Below are 16626 nucleotides of genomic sequence, written 5' to 3' on the forward strand. Positions count from 1 at the left end.
TCAGGCCAGGCCGGGAACATAACTGTCATCCACTTTGCAAATGTGTCGACACAGTGTCGATGTATCATGAATAGTGAACAGTCATTGACAAGAAAAGAGAGAAACAGCCAGTGAGTCCAGGACTTTCACTGCCCTTTACTCCTTTCAGACCAGGATAATGCACCGTGGAAACTGAGGTGGCAGTTCTGTAGGCGAGGTTCAGCAAGTTCATTCCCGACTAGTCCTGCATCGGCCTGGACAATTAGACAATGTCTACTTTCTATGGGGTTAAGCAACGACTCACAACTAAAGACGATGCTAAAGTGAAATTCAAATAAAACAATCGAATCTCTGACACTTCTCAACCAAATAGTTTTTCAGGGGTCGTATCCTGATTCGCTTGGATCGGTACGCCAACTAGACAGTGTAATGCGTCTGGGTGGATGAATATTGAGCAGGGAAGCTAGAAAGTCGACCTTTAAACGGAATACGTTGGTGAAGGAAGCATGAAATATGGTTGAAACAGGAGTTTCTTTTAGTGTTCAACTGCAAAAGCACTAAAAGAATGAATGGCCTGAATCTACGCCATTTTTCGATAAGTGATGCATCTTACGCTAAAAAGAAAGAGGTCGATCAGTTTAAGGTGAAGTTGGGTAAAGAGGCAAGGTGCCATCCAACTCGTAATCATGCCCGTCCTTGAGAAATTTTCACTTAAATTCACACATTCACAGCGTACTGTGGTGAGAACAGAATTAGTTAAAGTAGCAGAACTTTGAACGGCATCCAAAAATACTGCTTTTATCGGTTCAACGCTAGGCGAAAGATACTGAACCCAACAATGACCATCAAAAACTGAACTGAGTTATGCCTTGGTGGAATGCTAGCACCTAGAGGATTGAGTACCAAAATGATCAGTCACTTACCTCCTTGTGGGGTATGATGTGAGGTACGTTTTTCAGTAGGAACAGTGCATGAGGTTTTGGCTTGCGCAAATCTGCTAACAGTGTCGAAATTCTAAGATTCCTGCCAAGATAAGAGAAAGTATCTATTCGGTATCCATTCAAAGCAAGCATTAGGAAAGTAGTCAACAGAATGGAATGACATCGGTGGGCATGAGTTCGGGAAAACGATGGGGGTGTACTTACGACAGAAGCCAGAAATTCGCAGGGGTGAACTGATAGCGGCTATCACGTTCGTGGATGATAGAAAGTAATCGCAGACACATGGAGAAAAGATCGGGGAAGGTGGTCACGGACAGTGGAGATGGAGAACACTCTGCCTTGGTGGTGGAAGCGTCTTTTGCGTTTGTCCCGCTACCACTACATAACTTCCACGCTATGAAGAGAAGAACAAAGTGAGTTTATGGACGTAAGTATCTAAAAACTGAAGTTTCAATGTTTAAATATAAATAAGGACACATTCCTTAACATCTTAGTTGATCCTAGCAGCTGCATGTGCACATTGAACGGAGCTTAAGAGCAAGAATTAGGTTTGCTCTGAATTGTTCGTTGAAGCGCGGACGCACACATATACACTTTTTATAGTGTACGACGGTCGGGGGGTCGACATGCCCTCTTACACGTGAAAGATTTGGACGATTTTAATGTTCTCAAGATAGTGCTCAGGAGGAACAAGCCAATATCGCTTGGGACACATACAGTTTGCAGTACAAAGTATGTGGCTTGTCTCCGTATAGCACCTGGATTTGTCAAGGAACGACAGTAGTCCCCTACGTAACTCGTCGACTGAAGCCGTGAGTTATCCATAAAACACACTCCGAGATACTGAAAAATCCAAGTCTCTATCTTTTTCTATAAAATCAAACAGGGAGGATTGAGAGAGGGTTACATCATATCACTAGGGTCGCTGTGGGTTAATATCACCGCCAAAGCCAAACGCGTTGATCCGTCTCTCATTTCCCCGTAGAAAACGAATCTGATGGTAACTTGTGGAAATCGTCTCGGCCTAAGATCACCTGAGGTGATGTTTATGCAGTATGCGGTGGTGGTCCCGTTACTGACCGCTTACTTCTATTCGCCCACTATACATTACGACTGAAGAATCAAGGGAATCGACGCGATTTGGCAGCACAAATGGGTGGAGAAGTTATTGTGATTGTATTACAACGGCCTTGTGCTAGTCAGAGAAACAGTGTACAGTATACAAACGAACATGTACATATTGAAATCGGAGCACTTACGATCGGGGACTGCCATGACAGTTTCATAAACAAGATGGTTGAAAAAGGTTCCCATGGAGCAAAGCTCATCGACAGAGAAAGACTTGTTCAACTGGAAGAGTTCGACATCATCCAGGATGCTGAATCACAACAGTAAGTAAACAAGAATTCACTAAGACGATGAATAGGTCAGCTAATCGAGTGTGATGAAATCATTCTTAGTATAGCTATTAACCGAGGCTGTGTATATGTGTAAATAAGCGGGCAAAATGTAACCTTGATCTGCTCTGGGGGCGCGGGGATTGGGTGCTACGTAGTATAGGGAAATTCACACACTAAATCAAAGAAACTGAGAGCGCGACTCAGGTAAATGCATCCGACATGCCCTCAGGTTAAATACGAGGAAGTGGAGTGTAGGGAAAGAGATTTTTTGAGGTGAAGAGGCTTAGTTAGTAAATGAACACCAAAACCTAAGAACCGCTGGTGAGCGACCGAATTTCTCACAAACATTATCGAACTCCCATCTATTCTAACCAGAGTGAGTTTCACTCAACTGAAGGTAGTGAAGTACACACGACACTGTGAGTGAATGCCTGCCCTAGAGTACAATGACAAAGTTGTCCTCCTAGGTGGTGCATTTGATAGAATGAGACTTACATTCGACCGTATCAATCATTACGTCCCGCACAGGTCGGCCTGGAGACTGACAATCAAAATTAAGGCATTTTAACGACACTGGAACAGCATGGACGCTACGAGACTCTGCCATCAAGACCCTCAAGTACTTCTAGTCCCTATATACCCAATGATCCGGTTGAGGAGGCAATCAAACGGGAAAAGGTTTTAATACAAATCGAGAATACCTAAAAGGATAGAAAAAAAAGATTAGTTTTTGAACCAGGGTAAGATGTACGAGGCTTTATTCCACTCGCCCTATTTTACGGATGCCCCATCATCCGTAAGACGTCTTGTTACGGTTGATCGACAAACCCTGATTTCCATCAACACCGTTTCGAAATAACGCACCTGTAAACATCCCACAAAACGGGGAAATTTAGTCCTCAAATGTTCCTTGCAAAACGAAAGAGGAACTGATGAACAAGGCAGCCTCTCATTTTCGTGTATGAATTGTTGTTGTACCTTTAAACCTGGTGACTGCTTTTGGGGGTTCAGACTGTTTAGGCCTGTGGAAATGAGAATGGCCCAGATTGCACCGCCCGCCGATCGGTGATCATGGAGATCTATAATCCGCGATATCCATGGAGCCAGTTAATCTTAACATAAGAGCTGGCCGCTGGTTAGCTGCGCAAAGTACGACTCAAGAGCAGTTACACAAACATCAATTTTCTGCACAACGGCCTATCTTTGGGACGAAAGTCGCCACCTCCGATTGCAAACGAATCCCGATAAAAATGCTAACCGGAGACTGCCCCATAAATATAAGCTAGCAAATGCATTATTGTCGAATTCGAGACCAGTGGCGCTGGAAATCACGCGTCCCCCATTACCTTGTACGACCGAATATTTTTGGACAAAATACTGGTAGGTAAGACGCCGAAAATTGGGAATAAGTGAGGAAACATGAACGATCTCAGATAACAGGCTGACACTCGTCTTACGCAGCAGCAATTGCGAGTGGAATGGACCACAACCCAGCAGGTTAGCAGCGCGTGTATGATCCAGATTTAACGCGAAAATCATTTGCAAACAAACCAAAGTGAATACCTGAGCAGATTACTGGCTGCAGCGGTAAAAATGTGCATCAAGTGGGAGGCGTGGGGTTCCAAATGCCAGACAGGATTCGAATCCGTCAGTATTTTCACCCAGTCAACCACACTTCCACATCGAGCGATAAGGCGCCAGAGCCGTGGAAGTAAGTCTCCAAGCGACAGGCCTAGAAATAAAACGATAAAAAGCGCAGCACCAATGGATGAACACGTGCAAGTGGCTAATTCTGTTGGTACGGATTTTGTGCCTCACCGTGTGTGATCCACCTAAAGTAAATGCCGGTCGAAGCAACCCAGAAGTGCACATATGCGTCTGATTTCAGTCGTTTTTTTATCAATCTCAGATACTGCAATTGTGAGGTATTTTATGGCCTCACTGTATCTTCGTTACTCTGGTTTACACAGCTTGCGGCTTCTGGTTTCAGCTACCCTTGGCAAGAGGGCATTAGCAAGAATGTTCCTTTCTTTAGTCATTCCAGTGACGGTTCGCTTCAGATGATTCCATGAATTATTGTCAGAAGATGATTTTGCTGGGTGAGCATTCCATCTTTCGTCCAGAATGGGTGAACAGCGAAAATGAACGATGGTTCGTATACGGGTAACCTTTTGCACACGGAACAAAGTTGTGACACAGAGATCACGGTCAAGTTGGCAACACTGCCTCCAAGTGACCACATAAGTAGTTCACATCCAATTTGCCCCTTTGCTTGATAACATACAGCGTAACTTTTCATATTAATTCGAAAAACAACCCTACAGATGAAATGATGACGAAACTACACTTTAATAACAGAGAGTCGGGTCACAGTATTATTGCGTGCACTGTATTCCCAACTATGAAAACGAGTTAAGTGGATAGTCACTGGTATTTTTCAGACCACGGGAAACATATCACGATGGACAAAAGCCTTAAGAGGAAACTAATCTGTCAGGGACATGGTTTTGAATGCCCTGATTTCTCTCCATTGCTGCTCCTTCCTGAACAAACAGACGGTCCAAGGACCAATAGAGAAACAACTTCTGGCCCCTCCAAGCAAATGTCCAATGTTTTCAGCGAAAGAAGCCATAACTAAATGCCCCACATCAGTGACTCAAATTCACCAGTTAACTATCACCAAACGTGTCGTTAATACACCGACCCATTACACCTATGGACGATTATAGATTAAACTCAGATACACCAACACTTCACAGTTGAAACCCCAGAATAGAATAAAGAAGAGTGCTCAATACTTATCAGGTTTTCGAAAACCCTGATCCTTTTTGTTGCTAATATATAAGTATGTGTCCAATGACTTGTGTTGGATGCCTCTTACTTAAATCATACGAGACGGAACAAGTGAACAATTACTTCGGTGACGCTGAATTTATATTCACGATGCTACGAATCACGGGCTTTGAATGCAGGGAACGATTTCTACAAGCGAAGTGACGGGATAGGAATCCCACTTTCCGGAAGTTGATGGGAAACACTCGCCAACACATGAAACCATGCAACACGGTTCTCCACCCTTCCACGAAGAGACGTTTTCGGGTTCGATTAAAGTGGTTCACCACGCCTGTAAACGTATGTTGCTAAAGCAGGAAATGATACGTCAGGATGTGCAGACATAATCCGGGAGTAGCAGCCAGGCATGGTGTTGCAGTCTGAGTGAACTTACCCGCTAAAATATCATTCTTGATCTCTCTGAGGCTTCCGACGTTGAAACAATACAACATACAAACAGCTTTGAGTGATCTGGGCAAGTCCTGCGGTCCATACAGACTGGTGTGGGGTCCATAGAGAGAAAGTGAGTTCGAATGCTTTTTGCTTTTGCCCAGTTTGCCACCGGCAAGTTGATTGAAGAAATGTGTCAACTCGTGGCGTACACGACCGGCATAAAGTTCGATGTGTGATCGCCCACTTTTCGGCGCGGTCCCAGAATGAGTTTTCGCAGAACTAGAGGCTCCGCTAGATGCTCCAGCAATTTCATCCAATTCAGTCTGAGCGTACAGGTCCCCGAAAAGAAGACGGACCATTCGATTGTTCCATAAAAGGCGCAGTTGCTTCGTAACGAACAGCATAGCAGACTGTAGACTGTAGGAAGAAATGTTATTGGATAACTCGTAATGTAGTTAAATAGCACAGAGTTTGTAAAACTGGCACAAACTTCAATATGATTATTCTCAAACCAGAAGGGGGTGGGGTTGTTCCAAGGGGGGACTCGAGGAGTTGAAGATAATTGGCCGAAGACTGGTGAATAATAAACCAAATATAATGTTAGTAGAACCATTCAGACATTTTGGGGGTTGAATCGGAAAATCTGGTAAGGAGACCAATTTCATCGTGGAGAAGGGGAAGCATCCTTGGGACGGCACCAAACTAGCTTGAGAATCAGCGAATATACACTCATCTGCAAACTAATTTGGTTCTTTCGAGAGACTCACCTGGAACCCAGCTGAATCTCTCGTTCATGATGTTCTCAGGCAACTGAATGTGCAGCACCAGGTCGCCTCATGTTTCAGTCGCTACGATATTTGAAATATCGCGATACATGTATATTTGCCTGAGAACATCATAAACGAGTGATTCAGCTGGGTTCCAGGTGAGTCTCTCGAAAGAACCAAATTAGTTCGCAGATGAGTGTATATTCGCTAATTTCGTGTAATTTGGTTTCAAGTAGAACATAAGGTTGACGGAAACCCGGGGACTGCGCCTACCTGATGAGCCCCAAGAAGGGCGAAACCGGTCGTGGGCTGTCGATGGATTTTCAGCAACCTTATGAGTAGTACATTACAAATGTAGCTTGAGAATCATTACCTAAACTCTGGGTAAGTGTGTCCGGAGGCCAGCCGTCCCTAATAACCGAACATCACATTAGTTGGACGGATGTGTCAGGTGCAGGATGCCCTGAATGCCGGCCAATCCGAGTCAAGCATCTTTGACTCGACGCTTTTCGCCCCCCTCACTGAGAAGCTGGTACGACCTTGTGGAACACCGTGACTACCCTATAAATACAATTGTAATGATTTGCCTTTGTCTCCATAAAGGGCTGGGTAGAGCTACCGTGCCTTTTGATATACCATATTGGGAGGAGCGGGAAGCCAAGGAACCGATACAGAGTTGCACTACCGTTCAGCAAGAAACAACACACTGTCAATGAAAACGCACGTCCAAACTGATCACATACAACTATCTATTCCCTATTTAGGGGTTCCAATTGTGTTGTGTGGGGGAACTCATCCCTCAGTTCGGCCATCCAGTTCACGCTAGGACCCTTGGAAAGGTCACACTTACACGTAATAGCTATGCCTGACGGCAAAGTGTGTCCTCAGCAGCACATATAAGATAAGAACGGTTTCAAAAACAACAGTCAATAACGTGGTGTACAAACAGACAAACACGAGCACCTATAAAAGAGTAGAGCTTATTATGGATACAAATTATACAAAAATGTATGGGGTGTGCATTATGCATCCAAATAACCTACGAGTTATCCAGAGGTTGTGCAAACCAACCCAGAATTGGATGCCAGCTGGAGAGATTGGATTTTTTACTCCCCACATAGTTACTCAAGTGGCGCATAAGCTTTGACAACACCACCTAAAATGGAAGACAACGTCAACGTGTTGTCAACATGAAAAACAGGTTGTCAATCAAAGAATTATCTATTTGGCTAGCGCATTCCGTGGAGAGAACTGAAAGTGCGAAAGGGATGGAATGTTAACAATTCTCACATAAATTCTTCAGTTTCACACTGGAAGAACTGAGACAAGTTAGTAGTCAGCAAAATCGTCGCGAAGACGAATCGGCACTGCTAGTAGTGGGCATTTTGAGTGCATTACTGAACGTAATTTGTTCTTTGATAGCAACCCCCGGTTCCACGAATTTCTACCATCCGATTACCATCACCATGAACCAACGCTAATCTGCCTAAATGTTACTTCGGCCTTTCCTATTCATAGGTGGACTGGTCTTTGTAGACACAACCGTTTTATTCGCTATCTTATGTTGAAAAAGGTATGGTCCTCGCGCAACTGCGTGTATCTTTACGAATTACGACTGCTAAGCAGAATATCGCCGTATGGTTTAGGAGGATAAAACTATTCCGTTTTTACATACGGACCACGAGCTAGCAGGAGTAAAAAAAAGCGAATACCAGGTGAGCCAGTTGGAGTTCGGTCGATCACCATCCACCTGCTGAAGATGAGATCAAAAAAGACTGTTCAGTCGTTCTGCCGAACAAACGCCACACAAGGGATTTAGGTGAGTCTTCTAGGGGGGCAATATGTTCGATTATACGATCAAACACCAATACAAAGCAATAACACTCAGCGATGGTACGATGAAACAATCAAACTGATGAGGCGACAGGGTCACACACTCGAAGACCACATCATAATGAGGGTCATTTTTTGTGACCAAAGAAAATCAGTGCTAGGAAGCTTCAGCTCAATAGGTGTCCTCCCAAAAATCGTCACAGGCTCATAGTTGAGCCTAAGAGGATTCGTATTTCGATTGTACCTATTTTCGATCCCGTGAGCCGACGATTTCACTATTTTCGATCCGGTGAGCATCACCGACGATTTCAGCAAGTAGACTGGGACGCCCATTGGTCTTTGCCGGGAGTTGAAGGGGAGTGGTGTATTAATTCAAAGCTGAGTCACAAGACAGCGTGGCGAAGCACCCATATTTGACGATATAACAGCAATGCAGGCTCGCACACACATGTGCAGTAGATGCACTAGGGTTGAATTCTATTAAGGATCGCACTACAAATACTCGGCCTCGGAAGAGGACGACTGGAGGGAATTAACAAGCAACATAAAAATTTTAGTGCATATTTTATCCCGAAAGGCAAAGAAAATCTACGTTGAAAAGCGATAAGCACTGTACAGATGTTTCATCCTTATTGTTATTCAGCAGGGGTGCACATCTCAGAGAGTCTAGAACCCAAGACTTGATCATTCGGCCACGAGCGGCTGATCAGCGGTGTGATTAACTTGCGGTTAGATAGGGAACAGCTAAGTTCTGAGGTTTTGTTAGACACATACTGATTGTGTTCCCAAAAATTGAAAAGCGATAAGCACTGTACAGATGTTTCATCCTTATTGTTATTCAGCAGGGGTGCACATCTCAGAGAGTCTAGAACCCAAGACTTGATCATTCGGCCACGAGCGGCTGATCAGCGGTGTGATTAACTTGCGGTTAGATAGGGAACAGCTAAGTTCTGAGGTTTTGTTAGACACATACTGATTGTGATTCCCAAAAAGGACGTAACAGCTGTACAATGCTTCTTGGCTTTTTAGCACATATTAGCCTCACTTGCAGGACGAAATCTCCATTGAAAAACTGTCCAATCTCCTCACATTACTAACAGTTTATTGATCGCCAGCCAAGGCAATAATGATACAAAAGCCTAAGAAATAGAGGGCCCAAAAGCAAGGACAAGTCAATAATTGAATCGACTGGAAATCGAATGATCTACAAAAGACACTAATGGACTGACAGTGGGAGGAACCCAGCGGTGAATGAGGATGGAACATGGTACGCAAAGTTCATTAATGCGTCGACAAACATGAATTGTTCCTAGATTTGTCGTTTCATGGAGCGGCACAGAAGAATACCATGTGTATTGATCCACATGATTATCGGAATCTGATTGTACTATGACTTGATAATTTCTAATGAAGATTTCGTCCTCCAAGTGAAGACAAACTATGCTGAAAAGCCGAATCATTTCTCTACACAGAAAAGGAGACGCCACCGAAACACCAGTAAAGTCGAACAATATCAATAGCTCCTGTAGTTATTGCATGAACACAACCGCTAATTAATGGTTAGGAAGGTAAAACCCGTACGTCAAAATGGTGGTGGTTGCTAAGTAACTTCAAAATCAGCTACAAGACGTAAACTATCGAGGTAAAGTAGAAACTCACACAAAACTCAGAGCAGTGGAGCGCAATCACCTCTTCTTCAAGTAGACTGAGTTGTATCAGATTGGCTGTTGAAGTGGGGTTGAGATGAGCACCAAAAAAGAGCCAGATATCACCCGTATGCAGGAATGTAAAAACAGAGGGACCGGTGGATAGCACTACTAATATGGGTGCATGTAGCGATGAAAGCATCCAACAATGATGAAAAATAGCTTTTACATTTGTAAAATCAGTCGTTGTAGGTAGCATGACAAGACCCGTGATACGACTAAATCCTGAGACAGACTTTGAACTACACACTCGAATGAAGAACAATACAAACGAAAAGTGCATCTGAGTTCCATGTTGACACCATCGTAGTTTGCGACTGAGTGTTTAGCTCCACATAAGTCCGATTTAGTGTCTAAATGAGAAGCGGTAATGTAAGAAATTCTGGATTAAGCACATCTGATGGGTTTTCGAACACAAAGGAACAGGTAGTGAGCCGATCTTTCCATAAGACGATACCTCGTTATTGTATATATCAGCCAAAGTGAATCCTGAGGATGCCTATGGACTACATGTGCGGAAGAAATTAAAGCGACTCTAACATCCATACCATTTCAATTTGCATATAAATGGCTTATTTCATGTCGGACTGACGCTGAATCGAATCAGGTAGTTGAGGGATGCACACTGATCACAAACGATGGGTGCCGCTTTCAAAAAATACGACACGGACTCACTATTGCCTAGTTGAACGCCAGGAACAACTGAAAAACACCCAAACCCAAATGAGAGGTCTGTCCCCAACTTTGTTCTCCAGGAATCTTCAGACAACCTCAACCTAACATACCTAATTTGTGGCAACTTGACCTTGTTTCACACACACACACACAAACCATTAGAGCTACGGTGCGTGTAGTGTGTGAAGAGGACGATTTTGCTTGCACCAATCACACACACACACACACACACACACACACACACACACACAAACCATTAGAGCTACGGTGCGTGTAGTGTGTGAAGAGGACGATTTTGCTTGCACCAATCGCTTTCTCATTGAGAAGTCCGAATCCAAACTGTCTAAGCCACTTTGAGGTATTGCCTAATCGGAGGTTGAACTCAAAACAAAACCACAATTTGAAACGATCAGAAAAAGTGAGCTACAACTAGCGAGTTATGAAAGGAAAGTCACGATCATCGGGGGCATTTCACCGGTGCGCAAATTAGGAGTGATGGAGTTTCTGTTCAAGCCAGAAAATTGCTGATATGTTTTCTTATTCTCTAGTTCCAAGCAGAGAGGCGTTTCTTTGCATGGTCTATTTACATCTGGCAGCCTGACTCTTTAGTCAGTTGTTTCTTTGTTTTGAGCTGTGCGAAACTCCTCCCAAACTTATAATCAACATCATTATCAGCTGTAAGAATCACGTATTTGCTGTACACTGGTTATAGCAGCCATAGTTTCGTTCACCGATGATTTAGGAAGTGGGGTGGGTAGCTGTGCACTGGAGGCGGGAGTTGACATAACTGATAGCTAACTATAAGGCTTTCATTCTACTTTTAAGCATGCGCCTACAGTCTCTCTTGCTTTTCTAACGCACGCAACGTTGATCTTTTCAGTGGAGGACGAAATTCCGTGGAATAGCCACCGGTAAAGCTACCACTATCGTGCACGAGGGCTGCGCAACTGATGCGAGTTACACTCAATCATAACCTGACGATTTCTTATCTAGTGCCGAACTTGAGAAAGTGTAGCTCGCTTGATTTCACTTTATCTGAGAATCCAAATGAAATCAAGACCACGGATGAAGCTAACAATGGTACAGTGATTTTTCTTCTTGACCGTTCCTTGCCCGATTACTCAAAAAAATTTTCCAGCGCAGTAGATTCATATCACAAAAAGTAGGATCCTCTTGAGTGGTCGCTTGTAAAAGGCGGATACTGCATCCGCAGCGTAACAGAAAGGGGATTGTCACAATCGTTTCGTTCTTCGATGTTTCTCAGATGGAGGTTTCTTGTCGATAAAGGATAATTCAAGAACACAAAACGTACTGAAATCGTCCTAAAAGCGCATAGGAACAGGAATGAATGAAACAGTAATCTAATACTTAGAAGCACATTTGGTTCTGAATTCGATCGAGTTTTATGACGTCATACAATCACACCACACAGGGCGGCACTTTTGTCTTTTTTCACAAGTTATAAATTGACACATAATCGTTCCTACACCAGTCCACTAAGTGAAAGGCCCTAGACTGGAAAACCGTGGCTCCACGGAAAATGTACGCACGGGGGAAGGAGACAAAACGCACGAGACTGACCAATGAAGCACAATACGTAAGGTCCTTCGACGGAGGACACCAGTAGCTCCAATTCTTCTGCATGGTTGTGATAGAGTAGGATAACTTTTGAACACAACCGTTCTTTCACGATGATATCGTAGGACTAGAAAGATAGATGAATAAAAATCGGTGCTGAAAGAAAGCAAACGAACAATTAATCTACACATTGGAACAGCTAGCGGGGCAGCAGGTGACACACCAGTACAAAAACCGTTTGGAACAGGTACGGAGTGGTCGTTTTGACAGTGGAAATACACAAGTGAACTGGGATTACTAGTCATAAACGACAAAATCTTGCGCAAACCCCTCGTAAGACTGCAATTTTTACGGACTATCTCGGCTACTCAGGACAGGCTTGTCAATTTAACAGAAGAGACCTGAGGGACCCTGAAGAGAAGTGAAACCGACTTGGTTCTCAACCGGGAGGCAAGAAATTCAAGTTGTCACTTGGAGGGTACGATCATGCCTCAGACAGCTTTAATAAAATGAGCCTCAGAAATAGGTAATCTTGTTAACGAATGCAATGCACCTCCCTTTATTCTACACAAAAGCGAGGTGTTCATTCACACTTGATGGGATTTTCAGTGATTATACCACCATCCTAACAACAAGAATGTAGTAGTATGGAACATACGATCAATATTCTCACCGTATTACGATTCAGTCAGAAAGGCTGATAATTCGATCTTCGAACAGTTCGAAAAAAGGCACCAAATTCACGAGGTTGGCCAGATGTATGGCCACATGGGTTCTGGATTAGTGTATTCAACCGGGTCCTTGGGAGTATACGATAGACGGGAGTTGTTGAAATTAGTCTCATAGGTTTCATGTTTTTCCACATTAATCATGAGCAGTTGACGCTTAATTCTAGCAGTGTGACCCATAATCGGGCAGCCCTGTAAACTCTGACACCTCTGTGAATAACGCAACAGATCATGGGTTGGATCATTTTCCCACTATTGGTCTGCTGGTTTCATTCTTTCAAGAATGATTCATGTACTTTCCTCATTTTCATTTGGCGCGCGTTTCGATCGGAAGGCGTAACCTCAGAAGCAGGTTGATTTCTTGAGTGTATCATTTATTCATTTCGGCCTTAAGTGTCGTGATCCCCTATGTACAGGGCCGAATACCAGTCCTGATAGCGCTTCCCTACATTTACGCATACCCTGAGGAATGGTCAGAAACTTAGCTACAGTTCACTTCATCGCCGTTCATACACTGGGTGAGATGAAGCGAGCCCACATAATCACTTACTCACCGATACGGATAACAAAAGTGGAATACACACTACTTAATCCATGAGATGACTGGTTTTGCATTCAGTTCTACGATAAAAAGCAATATACATGAATTGCATTGCGTAACATACCCTGAGGATGGGGAAAGCTAATAAAAACATCCTGAAATGAAGATCAAACGCTTGGGAAAATAAACGCGTTACGCTAATACGGAAGCGAAGCATCGGTGTTGAACACTGATGTCATGCTGTCGATGATGATGATGGCTTGTTACTTATGCTACTATCGATAACGCAGCCTGAAACGCTGAAGACAAACAGAACTGGTGATGAAGAGGGTGTGCAAAGAGCCAGACAAACTGAAAATATCCGAAGTTGTTCAATACTCCAAGAGTAAGACTCGGTGTACGAACAAATGGACACCCCACTCAGACGACAGAAAACATTTGACTAGCGAGGCCCCGAAACTAATGTTTACAGATGAACGGAAAAGACACTGACCTCATTCATCATTGAACTAACGTGCAGAATTAAACCGGGGACGGTTAGAATCTGAGAAGTAAATATAATCAGCTTGCTCTTGTTGAAATTTGAATACAGCAACGGACTGAAAAAGAAGGTAAACCAAAACAAGTAGTTAGTTTTTGTTTCACATGAATAAAATCACAGCAAAACTGCGCCAGAATGAACACACCGGAAACCTGAAAAAGAAACGCTAATCGTAACGTAGTGTTTGCAGTGAGGGGAGTATACCCGAACGGGTCGCATTGTGTATCAAACATCATTATGCAACAATCTCGACGACGAATACCAATCGATGGCAAACTGCCATGCTCTCAGAAGGAAGCATGAGGGCTGGGATAGTTCCAGCCCAGGCAGGCCTAGACAGGGGAAGTTGAGAGGCAGAGATCAGGGTCGAACCACAGACCTTCCGATCAGCCAATTCGCGCTCCAACTATTTGAACGATCTCGCGCGATGAATGCCTACTGAAACTCGGAATGCGTTGATGTTCATTCAGTATGAAATAGCTGAATAAACGTCCATAGGGATCAAGGTAAGCCTAATCTCAAACAAAAAAGGGCTCGCGCGATGAATGCCTACTGAAACTCGGTGAACTGCCTCGGAATGCGTCGATCTTCATTCATTATGAAATAGCTGAATAAACGTCCAAAGGGATTACGGTAAGCCTAATCTCAAACAAAAAAGGGGAGGGAGCACAAGTGACGACGTGTTACCACTTCTAATACTATTAGCCGTCCACGTAAGGTATACGCAGAAAAAACATTGGAGAATATGCGTAGGGTAGGAAGAATGGAATGGGTTCAGAATTACACAGATAGCTTGACCAGCTGTTTGTAGGATGAATGGTTCTTTTTAATCGGTAAAGCTCCGATGAATGCTGTTATTCGGCAGTTGAGATTGCTTAGGATGATTCTGTATGGTTGACTGGGGTCAATCAAACAACCTGACGTAAGGAAGGGCTTGGTGAATACGTGCGTCTCGTGGCTACTGTTGCGCTATGTTCATTACATACTTTGGCTGGTGTTCACTCATTCTTTGTGAAGTAAACCAACCACTGTGCCGGATTAATGAGACGCTAGCTGCCGTTGACGAATACGATCACCTCCGAAATGAGAGTTTTCTTCCGACGATGTGGTATATCCGTATGAAACTCTCAGGATATCGGTTGTATAACACGGCCTACTTCAAAAATGCCTCTGCCAGCTTGTTACCAGTGCTGACGTTTATTATCCAGAAATATTGGTCTGGAGCCAAAACAATGATATTTCTTACATAGTTCTTTTGGAGCGTGGGGCGTGCGATAACACCTCAATTCGTTTACTGTCAAAGTTAGAAAGGCATATGTGGGAACGGAACCTAAACGACTACTAACCGGAGAACCGTCAATAGGTAAGCGCGGAACATCTTCGAAAATAAGACGTATATTTTCAGCACATTAGAGAACGAGGTCTCTTAGGAAAACTAATGGAATACCCGGCAGAATATTTTCGCGGGCATACAAAACGTCAACTGTCGTGCATATGGGAATTAGAGAATAATGACCCAGTATCAACGGAAAACACATCTGGGGAACTCCCTGGGATTACTCCAATTACTGGACCAAGTTCAAAAGAGCCATTCGAACAGATGGAAGTTGGATATTTCCGAATGAGATGTAGTTGGTTGACTGTCCGCATTGCCAAACTGTGGTGAGGTTGATAAATGCTCGCTCATGATAGATCTCAGTGGATTTGGGTTTCAGGGGGTCTTTATTGTCGCGTAATCATCTACCCCATTTATGGATCGACCAACAGGTACGATCGTACTGACACTAGTAGAGCGGACAGCCGCTGAACGTAAAGAAAGGCCAAGTACCCTCCTAAATAGATAGTGGACTTAGAGGAACAGCAGTCATCAGGACGTCAGTCAAGACCCGCCTCTCTCGACCACGACCGTTCATTCGACTGGTCCTCGGTAGGTCAATCACCGTCATGCTGCACAATCCTAACCATCAAAAGTTGGTATTCCACGAGACTAGGCAGAATAGAATCAAGCGACTATTTTTGTGCGCCTAGAAACAACAGACTCAAATCCTTATTCTATCCCACAGGCACAGAAATGGCTAAAGACCTGTGTTATGCGACTCTATGCCTTCTGTTCTCCTTTAGCACAGTGGTTTTCATCCTATAACGTATGTCTGACGAAGACGATTGGTGAAAGATATTTTTAAATTCTCGTCACTTGCGCCTGCTGACCGGATTAATGGGGACTTTACTATAAGCTGCATGATTCAGACTCGTCAGACTTTAATAAGTATCTGCTGAAAACGGACGATGACATGTAGCTTTCCATACGCAGCAATAAGGGATAGCTGTTCTCATACATAGAGAGAGAGGAAGGAGCCTTATCGAAGAATTCTGGTACCACGGAATTAGTTCTACTACAATCCCCTTGAAGGGAGAGTCTCCTGAGGAACACAACTCTAGTGTACTGAAAGACCAATTCACTCTCCAAGAGGAAAAATCAGAACGGAGGTACTCCCTGTTATTGGCTGAGTTTAACTGGTCAACCGTCAAATGCTGCAGATACGCTATTGCACCATATCAACGAACTCTCTCTAAGTGAATTTGACTTCAGTTGATCGACAGTTTAGCATGGGGTACGATCACAACACCGATCACCAGAATACGTCCCAGCTGCAATACTTATTTGGGGTAATGAAGCTGGAAGCCAGAAAAAAAACAGTGTAATACAACTCT

The 16626-nt window shown here is 43.7% G+C and overlaps 1 protein-coding gene across 1 annotated transcript in view; it reads right to left on the reverse strand.

The window, feature by feature from the left end:
• The window catches only part of T265_00010 (hypothetical protein), a gene marked incomplete at both ends in the record, with an annotated part of 40409 nt that overhangs the window by 18301 nt on the left and 5482 nt on the right, over window positions 1-16626 (reverse strand). Inside the window, 9 exons of the mRNA XM_009163667.1 lie at window positions 903-1002; window positions 1125-1314; window positions 2180-2298; window positions 3884-4052; window positions 5547-5962; window positions 7356-7468; window positions 9805-9869; window positions 12108-12231; window positions 13867-13972. Of these exons, the coding sequence (XP_009161931.1) occupies window positions 903-1002; window positions 1125-1314; window positions 2180-2298; window positions 3884-4052; window positions 5547-5962; window positions 7356-7468; window positions 9805-9869; window positions 12108-12231; window positions 13867-13972 (1402 nt within the window). The remainder of the gene's footprint in view (window positions 1-902; window positions 1003-1124; window positions 1315-2179; window positions 2299-3883; window positions 4053-5546; window positions 5963-7355; window positions 7469-9804; window positions 9870-12107; window positions 12232-13866; window positions 13973-16626) is intronic.

This window comes from Opisthorchis viverrini (assembly GCF_000715545.1).
Source record: "Opisthorchis viverrini unplaced genomic scaffold opera_v5_1, whole genome shotgun sequence".
Taxonomy (NCBI): Eukaryota; Metazoa; Platyhelminthes; class Trematoda; order Opisthorchiida; family Opisthorchiidae; genus Opisthorchis; species Opisthorchis viverrini.